Source organism: Aquarana catesbeiana, linkage group LG11 (genome assembly GCF_042186555.1).
Source record: "Aquarana catesbeiana isolate 2022-GZ linkage group LG11, ASM4218655v1, whole genome shotgun sequence".
Taxonomy (NCBI): Eukaryota; Metazoa; Chordata; class Amphibia; order Anura; family Ranidae; genus Aquarana; species Aquarana catesbeiana.
The window spans coordinates 48,243,939-48,261,628 of NC_133334.1; the positions used below are offsets into that span (position 1 = coordinate 48,243,939).

At 41.2% G+C, this 17,690-nt stretch overlaps 1 protein-coding gene across 8 annotated transcripts in view; it reads right to left on the minus strand.

The window, feature by feature from the left end:
- The window catches only part of PHF21A (PHD finger protein 21A), a 213,077-nt gene that overhangs the window by 130,954 nt on the left and 64,433 nt on the right, over window positions 1–17,690 (minus strand). For all 8 annotated transcript variants that reach the window (XM_073604273.1, XM_073604272.1, XM_073604271.1 and 5 more), the window contains exon 2: window positions 1,374–1,512. In XM_073604273.1, coding sequence (XP_073460374.1) covers window positions 1,374–1,427 — 54 coding nt within the window. In that variant the 5' untranslated portion in view covers window positions 1,428–1,512. The remainder of the gene's footprint in view (window positions 1–1,373; window positions 1,513–17,690) is intronic.

Here is a 17,690-nt window from a genome sequence, read left to right on the forward strand (position 1 = left end):
GGTTTAGTTTGCTATGCGTTGACTTTGCAGTGCTCCTTGTCGCATAGGCCAGTTACAGGTGGGGGCAGTGTCCATATGTAATGTATCTCAACTGGTTGGACAATTTCGTCAGGAACAGACCTATGGGGATGTAGGCATCCAACACACCTGGGATGTGTAGAAGGCTGAAGACACTAAAAATACTTTCAAGTGGTTGTAAACCTCAGACATGAAATATGAGCAAAGCATATCCCTCTACAGTGTGTGCTTGTCTCACTCCAGAGCACCAAGTGTAATTTCTGTCTGCTGCCTTGTTCTTCTGCTATCTGCATGAGTCACTTCTGACAAGTTTTCCTGACACCGAGAAAAGGTGATGGGAGGGAGCTCCAGCACACAGCCTGTGATTGGAAGCCTCAGCTCTGTTCCTGTGTGCCATGTAGGGGGGGTCCCGATCCTCCAATCAGCTCTCCTCAAATAAGCTTTACAGAGTAACTTCAGCTCCTGGCCCCCTGCTTTCTGAAAGCTCAGACAAGCTGTATAAATTCTGCACTGAACAGCTGTAGAGTAGAGAAGACTGCAGGTAAACAGGTACAAATTATGTTGGGAGGATGTGATTCATCTCTGTGTATCACCTGAGGTTTGTCACATCACTGGGTATATGTAAGGGTTTACAACCACTTTCACATGCTAACTTGGTATACCTTTTTCATATACAGGCAATGTGTGATAAACAGAAATGCAATAAAAAAAAAAAATAATTAAACCTATGAAAATTTGTTTGTTTTTTTTGTTTTTATAGAAAAAGAAGAGGCAAAATCCCTACTTTCCAAAAACATCCTCCTTCAGCATTTTATTTTGTGTACACTGCCAGTGGTGCATTCGCAGCACATTGGCCTTTATTAACTAAAGCTGGAGAGTGCAAAATCAGGCTCACTTCTGCATAGAAACCAATCAGCTTCCAGGTTTTATTGCCAAAGCTTAATTGAACAAGCTGAGGTTAGAAGCCGATTGGTTTCTATGCAGAAGTGAGCCTGATTTTTGCACTCACCAGTTTAGTAAATAAACCCCAATGTACACTCCCAACTTTTCTATGCAGGAGTCAGGTGCCAGGATGATGCAACTCCAGTGTGTAGATGCGGGCATTACATCATCAGTGGCTGCCCAAAAGTGAAGTAAAAAAAAAACAAAAACAAACACACACACACACACACACACAACATTGGACTGAGGAGAAGCCTGGAAAAAAAAAACTGCTGCTGCATCGATGGCGGAGGGCAAGTGTTGGCGTGTCATAATGTGAAATAGCCCACCCTCTACAAAAAAGGTGAAGTGCCACTTTAAATCAAGAATGCCTGAACTCAACTCCTGTGATAAGCATAAAGAAGGGGTTTCACCTGGTGAAATTGTATTTCCACTTTCAGGGCCTCCTGTAGAGACTGCAGCTCCATCCTCCTTTCTCCTGTTTCCTCCAAATGCTGCAACTCTAACACACGGGGCTTTTCACAGAAAGAAAAGGTCTTCCAGGATTTAGACCTGTTGAAAAATAAACAGAGATTAAGTAATCACAGATGTGTTTGAGGACTATCCGTGGTGGGTAAAAAAGGACCAAAAGTGTTAAGTACTCCCACTCCTGCATTAGTCAGAGAAGCCCGAAAGACTTTGTACTAATCCTGCCATCATGGCCTAGAGTTGAACTGCCTGATAATTCTGGACATAATGACGAATTGCTACATAACAATCAGTAAGCCCAGGAAATCATACATGCACACATACTATTTTATGTATACTTGTTGCCAATACCATAAATCAGCTGGCCTTGGGCACACGGAAAACAAACACTGCATTGGTATCTTGATCATGTACAATGCAAACACAGTTCTTGCAAGGGCTGTGCAGTGTCAAATAACTCCTCCTCTATCAATACACATACATGACCTTTTGATCCCATCAATACTATGTAGCAAATATGCACATTAATAAGGGCTCATTCACACCAAAGCTTTACAGCAACACACACACATTTTGAATGGTACCCCAAATTACTAGCACAAAAAATAAATAACACATACCCATGTTGTGGTGCATTGGCAGCCTAATAAAAAGGTTTGTCTTAACAGAACGTTAAAGCAACAAAGCACTAAGATGTCAACGGGCCCCAAACGTTACAACTTCTCAACTTTCTCCAGACTCTGGACACATCCCATATACAAAAATGTGGTTGTTCACTGCTGACAACATAGGATTTACATGCACACAGTATCTCAGTTTTTTATTCCTGAGCAGCAACCAGTTTCAAACCTTTCGTCCCTGTCAATTTATGCACAAGAGTAATAGCTTAAAAAAAAAAAAAAAAAAAAAAGCGGTCTGGGTACTGCCTCTTAATACGACACAACTCCATCCCTGTAATAAATATAATACAAAACGAGTTAGCCCATGGGACTTTTAATGAGTTGGACATAGAGGTCATAACAAATAAGTATAGTAAATTGATGAGGATTTATTAGGGTTCCAAGGACATAATCATAAAATGAGCATAAAAAAAAAAAAACGTTAAGCATAGCTTAACCATTGACATGTTTCTTACAGTACTGAAAATACATAATATACATATACAACTTTTGTACTGGACGCGTTTCGCAAGCTCTGCTCTCTTCCTCAGGAGTTGATGTATATGCAGGATATCTAGAAAATAGTAAGTATCCATAAGATATAACATTCAATGATGATTGTGGTTAGAAGAGAAGCACGTGGCCTCTAAGAGGCACCCCATACTCACATTATGCTCAATTGGTCCATAGGACTGATCTCCAAGGATAACAGCGGAAAGTGCTAGTTGGCTGGAGGTGCGCGGGCACGCACTGTAGCCACGTCACGTATGGAGTTAGGTGCGTGGCCCAACGCTTCCACTCAGGGATTTAGGTTGGGGGCTGTGACCTGGCAAACGCTCTTTTCTTCATTTGGATTGTCCTCTCACATGCTAGAGGTCCTACACAGGGGTAAGCACATCACAGATACTCACTAGGTCACCCTACTTTACTGCACTTGCATATACAACCTGTGATTTGTTATATTTGCACTCCATAACACCATTACCAATTAGCAGGACTTTTTTTGCTTATACATTTTTCACTTCTCTGTTTCCTTCCTTTACCCTGGTTTGTCTCTCTCACTCTTATCCTTCCTATGCCTACCCTTGTCTGTGCTCTCATTTCATTTCAGTTTACAACATGGATACTATGAAGATATTTACACTTTTATACCTCTATACCACCATTATGGTGATTATCATTAGACCTATATAAATTTCATTTCTAGTGTTGTTGCTATGCTGTATATGGTTAATGAGGCACACCAAGGGACATATTCTTTTCCTTTCTCTCCTTTTCACTTTCCTTTCCCATTTCTACCTCTCTCTCTCCACATTCTCGCACTCTTCACATCTCCTTTCATTCTTTCTTTCCTGTTTGCATCCACGCCCACAATGTCATGGACTTCACTATACAACAGTGATATTACATTTATACTCCTAGGTCATTATCAGGTTTCTTGTGAATTGATTTAGATACATATACATCTTTATCACAGTTGTCACGACATATGCGGCCAATGGGGCATTTCAGGACACACAACATTTTCATCCTCTTTTTTCGCCATGTCCGCCCTCCGCCAGGCCCCTGTTTGGTTGCTGCGGGTTACGCCTCTTCAGCTCCCGGTTGGAGCACTTTCCGCTGTTATCCTTGGTGATCAGTCCTATGGACCATATGACCATAATGTAAGTATAGGGTGCCTCTTAGAGGCCACGTGCTTCTCTTCTAACCACAATCATCACTGAGTGTTATATCTTACAGATACTTACTATTTTCTAGATATCCTGCATATACATCAACTCCTGAGGAAGCGAGCAGAGCTCACGAAACGCATCAAGTACAAAAGTTGTATATGTATACAATGTGTTTTCAGTACTGTAACAAACATGTCAATGGTTAAGCTATGCTTCATGATATTTTTATGCTCATTTACGATGTCCTTGGAACCCTAATAAATCCTTATCAATTTACTATACTTATTTGTTATGACCTCTATGACCAACTCATTTAAAGTCCCATGGGCCAACTTATTTTGTATTATATGTATTACAGGGATGGAGTTGTGTCATTAAGAGGCAGTACCCAGACCGCTCTCTTTACTAAGGTGGAAGACACCTACGTGCCCACTTGGTCTGTTTGCTGGTCATACCTACTATTACTAATTGCCATTATACGTCTACATATGAGTATTATTCTATTTTCCAAATGCCATCTTGGTTAGCTTATGGAGTTGTTTCCAATGTACTGTATCTATTGGTGATTGCAGTAGGGAACCAGCAGTGAAGCCGAAAGGCTTCACTGCTGGGTTCCCTTACCAGGAATTGCGGGGGGCAGCACCCGTAAGTCGATCCGAAGATCAGCTGGGGTGCCGACATCACGGGCTCCCTGGACAGGAAAGTGCCTTAAAATTAAAGCATTTGGAGCTGCAGACTTAATTTTTTTCCGCACAGGCTGGACCTCCTCTTTAACCACTTACCTACTGGGCACTTTCACCCCCTTCCTGCACAGGCCACATTTTCAGCTTTCAGCGCGGTCACATTTTGAATGACAATTGCGTGGGCATGCAACTAGAGGTCGACCGATATGGGTTTTTCTCTGGCCGATGCCAAAGCCGATATTTAGAAATCGCGGTGGCCGATATATGATGCCGATTTTTTTGGGCCGATATATTAGGCCGATTTTTTTTTTTTTCCCCTTCATCTCATAAAATCTAACTGTTATACCGCTTTCACACTGGGGCGTTTTTCAGGCGCTTTTGGGCTAAAAATAGCGCCTGTAAAACGGCTCCCCTACAGTCTGTGTGAAAGCTCGAGTGCTTTCACACTGAGGCGATGTGCTGGCAGGATGTTAAAAAAAAGTCCTGCAAGCAGCATCTTTGGAGCGGTGTATACCGCTCCTCCACCACTCCTGCCCATTGAAATGAATGCACACCGCTGCCGAAGCGCCTGCAAAGCGTTTCGGCAGCAGCGCTTCAGGGGCGCATTTAACCCCTTCCTTGGCCGCTAGCTGAGTTATAAGCGCCCCGCTAGCAGCAGAATAGCGCCACTAAAATGACGGTAAAGCGCCGCTAAAATTAACAGCGTTTTACCGTCAACGCATGCCCGCTCCAGTGTGAAAGCAGCCTTAAGTAATAAGTGATACAGAAAATTTTTTATATTTAAACATTTATTAAACAAAACAAACCTCCAATCAGTTCACTTGTATGTAGAATTTAGATTTAAAAAAAAAAAAAACTATATCTTAAATATTAAATACACAAAAACAGGTAATCAAAACTTTTGGACGAAAAAAAATGGGCTAACTTTACTGCATTTTTTTTTTTTTTTTTTTTTTTTTAATTTCATTACTGTATTTTTTTTTTAAAAAATTGCGTTTGAAAGACCGCTGCGCAAATACCGTGTGACATAAAATATTGCAACAACCGCTATTTTATTCCCTAGGGTCTCTGCTAAAAAATATATATATATAATGTTTGGGGATTCTAAGTGATTTTATAGCAGAAAATACAGGATTTTTACTTGTAAGCAACAAGTGTCAGAAAAGATTTAGTCTTTAAATGGTTAAACTGAAAACTTCTCCAAGGAGTTCAGTCTATTGATAAAAGAACCTGAAAGAGATACAATGTATCTTCTTATCAGACTTGGCAGGCTGCCCAGAGGAGGAGAGAAGAAAACTTCAGACAACTTGCAATTGACTTCAATTACAGAAGTCATTTGCAAGTCCCGCTCAATCGGCTTTTTTTATCAGCACAATCGGCCTATGCCGATTAAGTAAAAAAAGCCAAATATCCGCCGATATATCGGTCGACCTCTACATGCAACACTATGCCCAAAATGAAAATTTAATCATTTTTTTTCACAAAAATAGAGCTTTCATTTGGTGGTATTTAATCACTACTGGGGTTTGTGTTTTTTGCTAAACAAAAAAGACCCAAAATTGAGTTAAAAAAAAAAAAGGAAGAAAGAAAAACACGTTTTCATAGTTTGTTATAAAATTTTGCAAACAGGTAATTTTTCTCCTTTAATGATGTGCGCTGATGAGGCAGCACTGAAGCACTGATAAGGTGGCACTGATGGGGCAGCGCTAAAGGGCACACCGATAGGCAGCACTGATGATGTGATAAGGCACTAGTAGGCACAGATGAGGCGGCAGTGGCTCTCTGATCAGGACTGATGTCCCTTTGACAGATGCCGGTGATCGGCTGCTTTTTTTCTCCTCACGCCGACAGCGCAAGGAGAAAAATAAAGCCAATCACCGGCTGTGTTTACATCACGTGATCAGCTGTCATTGGCTGACAGCTAATTACGTGGTAAGGGGTCGGGGTCAGCCTCTTACGCCGATCTATGATCAGCAGAGTCTCACTCGCAGGGGGCGCACAGGCAGCTCGTGCACAGGAGGACATGGACGCCCTTCCCAGCAATTTAGGCCAGCGCTGTAGCCATCTTTCGGCTAAAGCGTGGGCAGGAAGAGGTTAAAGTATAACTAAAAAGGCAAAACGTTCTTTTTTTGTTTTAGAATGGATATGGATTAGAACACCTGTACATTTCTATTGCTGTCTGTGCACCCGTTAGGGAGATTCACCCTCTCTATTTGTCCTGTTTACCATTATCATTGAAAGTGAAAGTCCCCAAAAAAGTAATAGAGGGGAAATCTTCCAATTGGGACACTAGTTCTGGTGACCTGGGGGCCCAAGGGATTCCCTTAATTTGCAGGCATTTCCTTTCACTTCCTGTTTGGCTATGGAACAGAATGTGAAGGGAAATCTCCACAATGGAACACAGATGGTGGGGGAAAAAAAATAATCTGACAGGGGTTATAATCCTTCTTTACCCTATCAGAAATGGAAAAAAAAAAAAAAAAAAAAGTTTTGCCTATAGTTCCATTTGTAAAAAAGTTGTGCTGCAGCACCACATTATAAGTGCAATTGCACTTCCAGTTCTCTTCCCTGCAAGATTTATAAATGGCTGTTGCTCCTGCAAGTGAATTCCATCTAATGAAGCTTCCTTTGATGGCGTAGCAACAATGCTGCATTGCTCCCAAATTCAAATTAAGAGTTTTCTCTTGTGTAAGCCGTGTCTGCTTGAACAAATGTTATGAAAAAATGCTGCAGGGGGCAGAGGTATCAGTATGTCACTGCGGATTTATAACCATGTAATTTGTTGATCAGCATCTGCCAACACCTAGCCCCGCACATTGCTTTCTGGATTGACAACACTGCCTCTGTTGCTGAAATCCTACCACTGTAATGCCCCGTACACACGGTTGGACATTGATCGGACATTCCGACAACAAAATCCATGGATTTTTCAAACTTGTCTTGCATACACACGGTCGCACAAAGTTGTCGGAAAATCCGATCGTTCTGAACGCGGTGACATAAAACACGTACGTCGGGACTATAAATGGGGCAGTAGCCAATAGCTTTCGTCTTAATTTATTCTGAGCATGCGTGGCACTTTGTGCATCGGATTTGTGTACACACGATCGGAATTTCCGACAACGGATTTTGTTATTGGAAAATTTTATAGCCTGCTCTCAAACTTTGTGTGTCGGAAATTCCTATGGAAAATATGTGATGGAGCCCACACACGGTCGGAATTTCCGACAACAAGGTCCTATCACACATTTTCCATCGGAAAATCCTATTGTGTGTTTAGGGCTTAATGTACACGGAACGCTGAGGCAACCTCCTCTGAAAGACATTTTTTGACAGCTTGAAACGCGTTTGCGTCTAGGAGCGTTTATTTTAAATAACATCATAGGACCCTCCCAAAGCCCAAAAAGAAACAAAAAAAAAAACCAAAAAAAAAAAAACAGTATTTTTTAACGATTTCAGCCATTCTGTGAGAACAGAGTGAGTAGCAGCAGCTGAGAGAGCAACAGCGTACTTGTATCTACCTCAGTTTCGGTGCTTTTACTATGGATCCCATAATGAGCATATGTGAGGAAAAAAAATGCAATTTTTTAAATATATTTAATTTTTAAATTGCAATTGATTAGTATTTTTTTATTATAAGCTGTACATGTAATTTCATTTTTTTTGTCTTTTTTTATGCAACATTTAATTGCAATTTTTTTAATATATTACATTTTTAAATTGCAATTATTAAAATTCTTTATTTACTTTTTTAAAGCTGTATGTGTAATTTCATTTTTTTTTTAATTTTATTTTGTCTTTTTTATGCAAATTTGAATTGTAATTTTTAAAACATTTTTAATACACCCTAACCGGAAACCCTAACCCTAACTTGTTCTTCAAGGGGAAAACCCCAACCATAACCCCCCAACCCTAATGGGAAACCATAACCCTTACCAGAGCCCTAAACTTGTTCTTAAAATGGAAAACCCTAACCCTAAAAGCGAAACCCTAACAGGAAACCATAACCCGAAAATTGTTATTCAAGGGGAAAACCCTAACCATAACCCCCTAACCCTAATGGAAAAGCCTAACCCTAACCTTGTTCTTCAAGGAGAAAACCCTAACCCTAAATTTTATACAACTATGTTTGATCAAGTCGGGGGTGAAGCTCAATGGTGGGGTCATCTGGTTGAAAACTAACATATAGGTCAAATTCCAATTCTACTTTGGCTAACAGCAATGCTAGTGGTGTATTAGATTGGATCATGGGCTCATTAGGGGTATATAAATGGTCTATGAAGCATAGCAAGCAATTACAAGTTTAAAAACATTTTTAGTGGTTTTTCATCATTTGCTACCATTTTTAAGTTTTGTAATGTAAAAAAATAGGGCACCTGTAAAAATGCTTCTAAACAAAAACGTGGCTAAACACCGTACCGCGTTTAACAGCGTTTTGCGCCAGAACTCATTTTTTTTTTTTTTTTTTTTTTTTTTTTAAGGCAAAAAAAAGCCTATAAAACGCAACTGCCTTAAATCGACAATAAACGAACCTGTATACACATAAGATAACATTGGATGAGTTCAGGGGCAGCTGAAAAAAGCATCCAACTGCCTCTTAACATCCGTTTACCAGCAACAGTGTACATGAGGCCTAAGCTGTAGTGTCTGGGAGAGGGAGCACGTGAGACACAAAGGATGATTTGGCACAGTTAGGGAAGGCACAGGAGGTTTGTGCATCACATAATAACTGCATTTGAAACTTTAGGCTTAGATTATTATTACATGAGCCTTTAATTGTTGCAAAACTCAGTCACCATCTAAATTGGTCAGAGTGTACAGAAAACTGGCCCAAAAAGGCTTAATGTACACGGGACGCTTTACAACCTCCCCTGAACGAATTAACTTGACAGATAGTAACCAACGTTTAAAAACAACCGCTTTTGCCGCATTTACGTTAGGAAGTGTTTTTTTTTTTTTTTGTCAAAAATTAAAAACGCCTGTAAACGAAAACGTGGCTAAACGTTAGTTGCCGCGTTTACAAGCTGTTACAGGCGTTTGGTGTTTCAAATGCCTCTGAACATCCGTCTTGAACACATTTTTTTGCTTTCCAAAAATGCTTTTAAAAACTCAACTGCCAAGAAACGACTATAAAAGTGGTTGTAAACCCTTACAGACCGCTTTTACCTACAGGTAAGCCTAGATTAAGGACAAGCCCCAGTGGCATAATGGATAAGGCACTGGTCTCCTAAGCCAGGGATTGTGGGTTTGAGTCCCCTCTGGGGTGCTTGCGATCTTGCTTGTCTCTTTCACAGCTCTTTCTAGGGACGTCCTAAAGCAAGGCTTTAAAATAAAGCTTAGATTAAGGCTTACCTGTAGGTGTAATAAATATCTCCTAAACCTACATGGTTTAGGAGATATTTGCAAAAGACAGGCACCGATGTCAACGGCGCGCAGGCGCACTAAGCGTGCCGTTAGTGGCGGCTCCCGCGCATATACGCGGGAGTGACGTCACCGCGGCTCTGGCCAATCACAGAACTGGAGCCGCGATACCCGGAAGGAATATGGACGCTTCGTGGAAGAGGGGACAGCGGTGACATCGCAGGCTCCTGTGTCAGGTAAGTAGCCATGCATAGTAGCCCATTATGCTTTACCTTTGCAGGGAAACAAAGAGGAAGTAAAAACCCATCAGGGTTTACTTCCTCTTTAATGACCCTGTATACATGTACTGATAAGATAACAGAGGAGAGTTCAGGGGCAGCTGAAAAAAGCAGCCAACCGCCTCTGAACGTTCGTTTACCAGCAGCAGTGTACACGAGGCCAGGGGGGGTACAAAGCATATTTAGCACCATTGCTTATTTCAAGCACAAAGTGAAAATACTTGTGGTGTACTGAAAAAAACTATAGCAAATGGTAGTCCATTATACTGGATCTCTCCTTAAGATCTTAAAGAGGAGTTCCACCCAGAGGGTCCATTAAAAAAAAAAAAAATTAAAAGTCAGCAGCTACAAATACTGCAGCTGCTGACTTTTAATTGGACACTTACCTGTCCCTGGGTCCAGCGATGTGGGCCCCGCTCGTCCGCCACCCCCCCCCCCCCTCCGCTCCTCGGCATTTCAACTGTGGGCGTCGGGCTGTGGCTTCACAGCCTGGCACCCACTGCGCATGCGCGCCGTGATTGGCCGCTCAATCACCTGGGACCTGTAATGGGTCCCAGATGATTGACAGGAGGGAGGGAGCAGAGCTGAGCCCTTCCTGTGCCGAGGGGAAGTGATGTCACCAGCTCAGGCAAAGGAAGAGGCAGACTACGAGGGACCACTTAGCAACAGGCATTTAGAGGTAAGTAAAAAAAAAAAGTTTTTTTGTTTTTTAGAATTTTTCAGGTATTTTTGTTTTTTTGGGTGGAACCCCACTTTAAGGAAGCATCACAAGAATAGTTGGGAATCATCTTTTCAGTTCCCCCAGCCACAGACCAAGCTGCTTAAGGAGGTAACATTAGGTTTATATTGATGCAATTTAAATATACAGAAATTCAATTTAATTTTAAATTCACAAATCAAGAATTCTAAACACATTTGGCTAAAATACATAATGACTTGTAAACCACAAGTGTATTCTATAAATGTAACATTAGGACAGGAAGAAAAAGTGTTGCTATAGCAACCCGTCAAGTGGTTGCTTTCAATTTTCTGCCCAAAGTGAAAAAATGAGATTTGTAATTTGATTGGCTGCAGTATAGAAACATTGATGTGCCCCCGTTAGAGAAACATTCCTATAGTTGTATACCTGTCACTTTGTAAAATCAATTAGGCTTGCTGCAAGCAATACATTGTGAAAATACAGGCACCTTACCATATCCACCCCCACCAAGTGCCTAGAGTTTTTATTACAGCACTCTGGGGCAGATGTGATGTAAAAGAGAACAGATATAAAAACTGTAAGTACTTGTAAGCAGAAAGAATGCTGCATATGTACAAAACATATGGCTGTCACCACATACTCCTACAAAAATATAAACTATACACAGAAAGTTTTTAAAGTACACAGTGACAAAATGATGTACGTTAACCTGACCACATTCATATACATATCTGAAAGACTTTAAAACAGATACACTAGGGTGCCCTTTAGGCCCCTTTCACACAATAAGCCTGTTCGGGTTCGCCTGTACGTTTTTCAGGTGTACCCGAGCGGGCCATCCATTGACTTCTATGGGCAGGAGGAGGTCAGCGGAGATGTGTCTGCTGAAACCCGCCTGCCATCCGATCAAGACACATATGGCGGATCGGATGAGATCTGATGAAAAACGGAAATGCTGTCCATTTTCATCCAATCTCCCCATAGAGATCAGCGGGGCTCTGACAGGTCCCTCCCCGCTCAGTGAGCAGAGACGGACCTATCATCCGCCGGCTCACCGGAGATCAACGGAGGAGCGATCTGCTGAGCTGGCAGACTCCGCTGAGCGGATCCTCCTGATGTAGAAGGGGCCTTGGGGTTAATTCAAACCATCTGTTAAGCAGCGTTCATCTGCACAGACCAAAACAGGCTCAATCCAACGGTATTTTCTTTGCCCTATCACAACACAACTGAGGTGGGTTTCAGTGCCTTAACATGCTGCATTTTTTTTTGCACTGCACCTCATGTCAGCACATCTCACCACGTCATTTTAACCACTTGCCTATTGGGCACTTTTACTCCCTTTCTGCCCAGGCCAGTTTTCAGAGCTGTCGCACTTTGAATGACAATTGAGCGGTCATGCAACACTGTACCCAAACATAATTTTTATCATTTTTTTCACACAAATAGAGCTTTCTTTTGGTAGTATTTAATCACTGCTGGGTTTATTTTTTGCTAAACAAACAAAAAAGTTCTGGAAAAAAATAAACAAACTTTTCGTTTGTTAGAAAATTTTGCAAACAGGTAATCTTTCTCTTTCACTGATGTGGTGGCACTGATGGAAATTGATGGGCACCGATAGGCACTGATGAAGCGGCACTGGTTGGCACTAATAGAGGACACTGATGGGCACTGTTGGGACTGCACTTATAATCAGTGCCACGATTATCAGTGTGCAGGTCTCTTTTAGAAAAGCCAGTTAGCGGCTCTCTTTTCCTCTCCTCATGCTGTCAACATGAGGAAAGGAGTGCAGATAATCGGCTTCTCTTTACATCTGTGATCAGCTGTGATTGGACACAGCTGATCACGTGGTAAAGAGCCGCTGATTGGCTCTTTACCTCAATCTGTGATCAGCAGTGTCCTCCGGATTAGAGTGTGCCACCCAGAACTAGACGGCCACGCTGTAGCCGGCATTTGGCTATAGCGCGGTCGGCAAGTTTCACCCTTAAAACGCTTAAACCATCAACCACAAATTATACTAGATTACTAAATTATAATGTCCCATATAGTGCGCAATCCATATAGTACAGCTTTAAAGAGAAAAACTATTAACAAATAATGTCCTTCAAGTGCTGCTTGTGGCTATCATTTATCTCGTGCAATACTGTGCAAAAAAAAAAAAGTGCTCCGTGCAAATCGAATTCTATTTTATGATTAATAGAATTTGGTTTGCACAATTTGCATAGAGCATCAACAGTTCAGGCTGGTGGTGATGTAATGGTGTGGGGGATATTTTCTTGGCACACTTTGCGCCACTTGGTACCAATTGAGCATTGTTTAAACGCCATGGCCTACCTGAGTATTGTTGCTGACCATGTCCATCCCTTTACGACTACAGTGTACCCATCTTCTGATGGCTCCTTCCAGCAGGATAATATACCAGGTCACAATGCTCCAATCATCTCATCACTGGTTTCTTGAACATAACAATGAGGTCATTGTACGCCAATGGCCTCCACAGTCACCAGATCTCATCCAATAGAGCACCTTTGGGATGTGGTGGAACGGGAGAGTCGCATCATTGATGTGCAGTTGACAAATCTGCAGCAACTGTGTGATGCGATCATGTCAATATGGACCAAAATCTCGGAGGAAGGTTTCCAACACCTTATTGAATCTATACCAGGAAGAATTAAGGCAGTTTTGAAAGCAAAAGGGGGTCCAACCCCAGTACTAGCAAGCAGTGGCGGCTGGTGCTCAATATTTTGTGGAGGGCGGCAAACCAATGCCAACACACCACCACCATGGGAGACGGCCGGTAATACGACGGCAACCAGAAGCCTCCTTACCTTAGGAAGGAGGCAGATCAGGCAGACATGGATTCTCGCTCCGGGCCATCGCTTCTCCTTCAGGCCGAACAGGAAGTAGGTCCTGACCGAGACCAGATTAGCCGGGAGCCCCAAGACTCCCTGGCCAATAAAGTCTCAGGAACTGCTTCCTGATTGGCAGGGAGGAGAATCAGGAAGACCATAGTGAATATTAATTTGCTATTGTCACACAAGTGGGTTGGCTCAGGGCGCAGTGCTCTGCACCTTGAGCCACACCTTTTTTGAAGCCAATTAGAGCATTAGGCTCAAATAATGTGCTAAAAAAATGAAAAAAAAAAAAGACTGTAAATCCATGCGTCCAGCACCACATGTAGCTAGGGGGGCCGAACGCATGGATTGGGGGGGGGGGGGGGCAGCACCCATGCGCCCCTATGGACAGGCCTCCACTGCTAGCAAGGTGTACCTAATAAAAGTGACTGGTGAGTGTATATAGAATGCATTAACAGTTACCAGAAAGGGAGCTGCTGTCCTCAACCTACAGCATCAGGTACAGCATAGTCCAATCAATAGAAAATACAAGAACAAAAACACAAGACTTTATATCCAGGTATGTCCAAATAGTAAAACATTTTAAGAAAAAAAAAAAAAGAAAGAAAAAGAAAAAAAAAAGAAAAGAAAGAAAAAGAAAAAAAAAGAAAAGAAAGAAAAAGAAAAGAAAGAAAAAGAAAAGAAAGAAAAAGAAAAGAAAGAAAAAGAAAAAAAAAGAAGAAAAGAAAGAAAAAGAAAAAAAAAGAAAAAAAAAAAAAAAAAGAAAAAAAAAGAAAAAAAAAAAAAAAAAGAAAGAAAAGAAAGAAAAGAAAGGAATGCTGTGTAAGATCTGCTTAAAAACAAAAACGTAATGATTTGCAAAACTCAGAAACCCATATTTTATTCACAATAGAAAACATATCAAATGTTTAAACTGAGGAAATTTACCATTGTACCATTTTAAGATATAAATAAGGTCATTTTGAAACCGATGGCAGCAACATGTCTCAAAAAAGTTGGGACAGGACAATAAAAACTGGCAAAGTAAGTGCTGCTAACAAGGAAGATCTGAATTAACATTTTGCAACGAATTAGGTTAATTGGCAACAGGTGAGTAACATGATTGGGTCTTAAAAGAGGATCCTTGAGAGCCAGAATGTCACAGAAGTAAAGATGGACAGAGGTTCACCAATCTGTAAAAAGTTGCATCTAAAAATTGTCAATTTCAGAATATTGTTGCTCAATGTAAAATTTGAAAGACTTTAAATAGATCATTAACAGTACATAATAATTAAAAGATTCTGAGCATCTGAAGAAATCTCTGTGCGCAAGGAACAAGTCTGAAACGCAATATTGGATATCTGATCTTCTGGCCCTCAGACAGCAGTGCAATAAAAACAGGCATGATTTTGTGATGGACATGATTGCATGGACTCAGGAATATTTCCAAAAATTACAGTCTGTGTGAACACCGTACCATCCAAAAATACAAAAAGGTAAAGCTCTATCATGCAAAGAAGAAGCCATATCTGAACATGATCCAGAAATTATGCGGTGTCCTCTGGGCCAAAGCGCATTTAAAATGGTCTGTTGCAAAGTGGGAAAACTGTTCTGTGGACAGAGTCATCAAAATTTGACATTCTTTATGGCAACCATGGACACCACGTCCTCTGGTCTAAAGAGGAGAGGGAGCTTCCGGCTTGTTATCACTGCACCTCTGATGGTACGGGGGTGCATTAGTGCATATGGAATCGACAGCTTGCACAACTGGAAAGGCACCATCATTGCTGAAAGATATATCAAAGTTTTAGAGCAGCATATGCTTCCATCCAGACAACTTATTTTTCAGGGAAGGCCTTGCATATTTTAGCAAGACAATGCTAAACCTCATACTGCATCTATGACAACAGCATGGCTTTGTAATAGAAGATACAAAGTGCTTAAATGGCCTGCCTGCAGTCCAGCCCTTTCATCAATTGAAAATATTTGGCAGATCTTGAAACAAAAAAAAATCCAAAAAACAATTAAAAAAAAAAAAAAACACAGGACTGCCAGACAGAATCCTATATCTAGCAAGAATGGGACAACAATCCTCCCCCAGAACTCCAGAAACTAGTCTTCCCAGACATTCACAAAAGAAGAGAGGATGCTGCACCAGGGTAAATATGGCCCTGTCCCAACCTTTTTGAGATGTGTAGCTGCAGTTAAAATTACCTAATTTGTTTCCCTTAAAATGGTAAATTTTCTCAGTTTAAACATTAAAATGTTTTCTATTGTGAATAAAATATAAGTATGAGATTCGCAAATTATTGCAGTCTGTTTTTATGTAGATTTGACACAACGTCCCAACTTTTTTGGAATTGTGGGTTGTACATATTTAAGACTATGGGTACTGACCTAGGACACCACACAGAATAATAATCCAACATAAAAATCATTAGACAAAAATATACAAAGGAAATCTCAAACTGTGTAGCTATTAGAAGTAATATTTTTATGACATAATTACAGATCCTGCAAAGCAAAAGCAATAATTAGCCCTGCCACCACTGTCCAGGTATGAAGAAAAATTAAAACACAAACATTTTCTCTGCTTGCATAAATGAGTCACTCCTAATTCTAAATGGTTACTTAGCACTGATTGCATGAACATATTTCAACTTGCAGCTCACAGATATTGTGTTTAATACCCACTGAAGCCACACACTCACAGTTTAATGTGCAATGGAGGTTTTCACTTTACACTGGATGTTGGTTAAGAGTTGGCAGTGTTCAGAACAGTTTGTTGGTACAGTTATTGAAAAGGATTGGAGTTCATATATTTAAAGGTAGTAATGCCCACACTGGTCTAGTTATTAGGACAGATTATGTTATTTATGTAGTTAATAGGGTAAAAAAAAAATAAATAAATAAAAAAGTCGCAGATGATGGATAATCACATCAACAAAACATCTAGTTCTCTCAATTAAGTCACTTGAGCACCAGTGTTAAACTTGGTCAACGAAAATGTTTTCCTCAAAGTTTTCATCAGTGGCATTTTTTACAGTGACGAAAACCAAACGAAAAAGTACAGCACATTTTTGTCCACTGATGAAAACTATGACGAAAATCAAATCCCTTTTCCTTAACGAACGGAAACGGGATGAAAATGTGAGGCAGGAGCGGTTTACCCTCGTGAACCAACTTCCGGTTGTTCACGGAGCTCCGCCTGCTTCCGCTCCCAGCAAGCTAGTTGAAGCAACTGTGTGCACCGTCCATGACGACTGCCAGAGACCAGAGCACAACTGACCATTACAGGCAGGCCTCCCGAGTCCCGAAGAGACCTTCCAACTCCTGAGTCCTGACTCACGAGAGGACCGCCCACATCCAGAGCAGAGAGCAGTACTAGTGTACATTACAAGTACAGCAGGCCTGAGGCTACCGTCCGTCCAGAGCACTGTGTGTGTATTATTACAGGCCTCCTCTGACCACTGGCATCCAGGGCACTGTGCATTACAGGCCATCCCTCAGACCTGAGACCACCATCCAGCACTGTGCAGCATCACAGGCCTCCTCTGACCAGTGACCAACGGCATGGTGGCATCCAGGGCACTGTGCATTACAGGCCATCCCTGAGACCACCATCCAGCACTGTGCGGCATTACAGGCCTCCTCAACCCGTCCAGAGCGGCTAAATATGTATCTGTGAGTTTGTACAAACCTTAATACCATAAATAATTTGATTTTTTTACTCCAGGAGTATATAAAAGGAGTTTGGAAATTCTAAAGAAATGCTTAGATAATGCATTACAATTTAACTTAATTTTAGTTGACTAAAATTATTTTATTAGACTAAAATGTACTGGAGATTTTAGTTGACTAAAATACGATGACTAAAACTAAAATGGCATTTTAGTCAAAGACTATGACTAAAACACTTGAAGACTAAAATGGGACTAAAACTAAAATGCCGTTTTAGTCCTAAGACTAATGCCGCGTACACACGAGCGGACTTTCTATCCTACTTGGTCCGGCACACTTTCCGACGGACTTTGTCCGCCAGGTGCGCCGGACTTTAAAACGGACGGACTTGCCCAC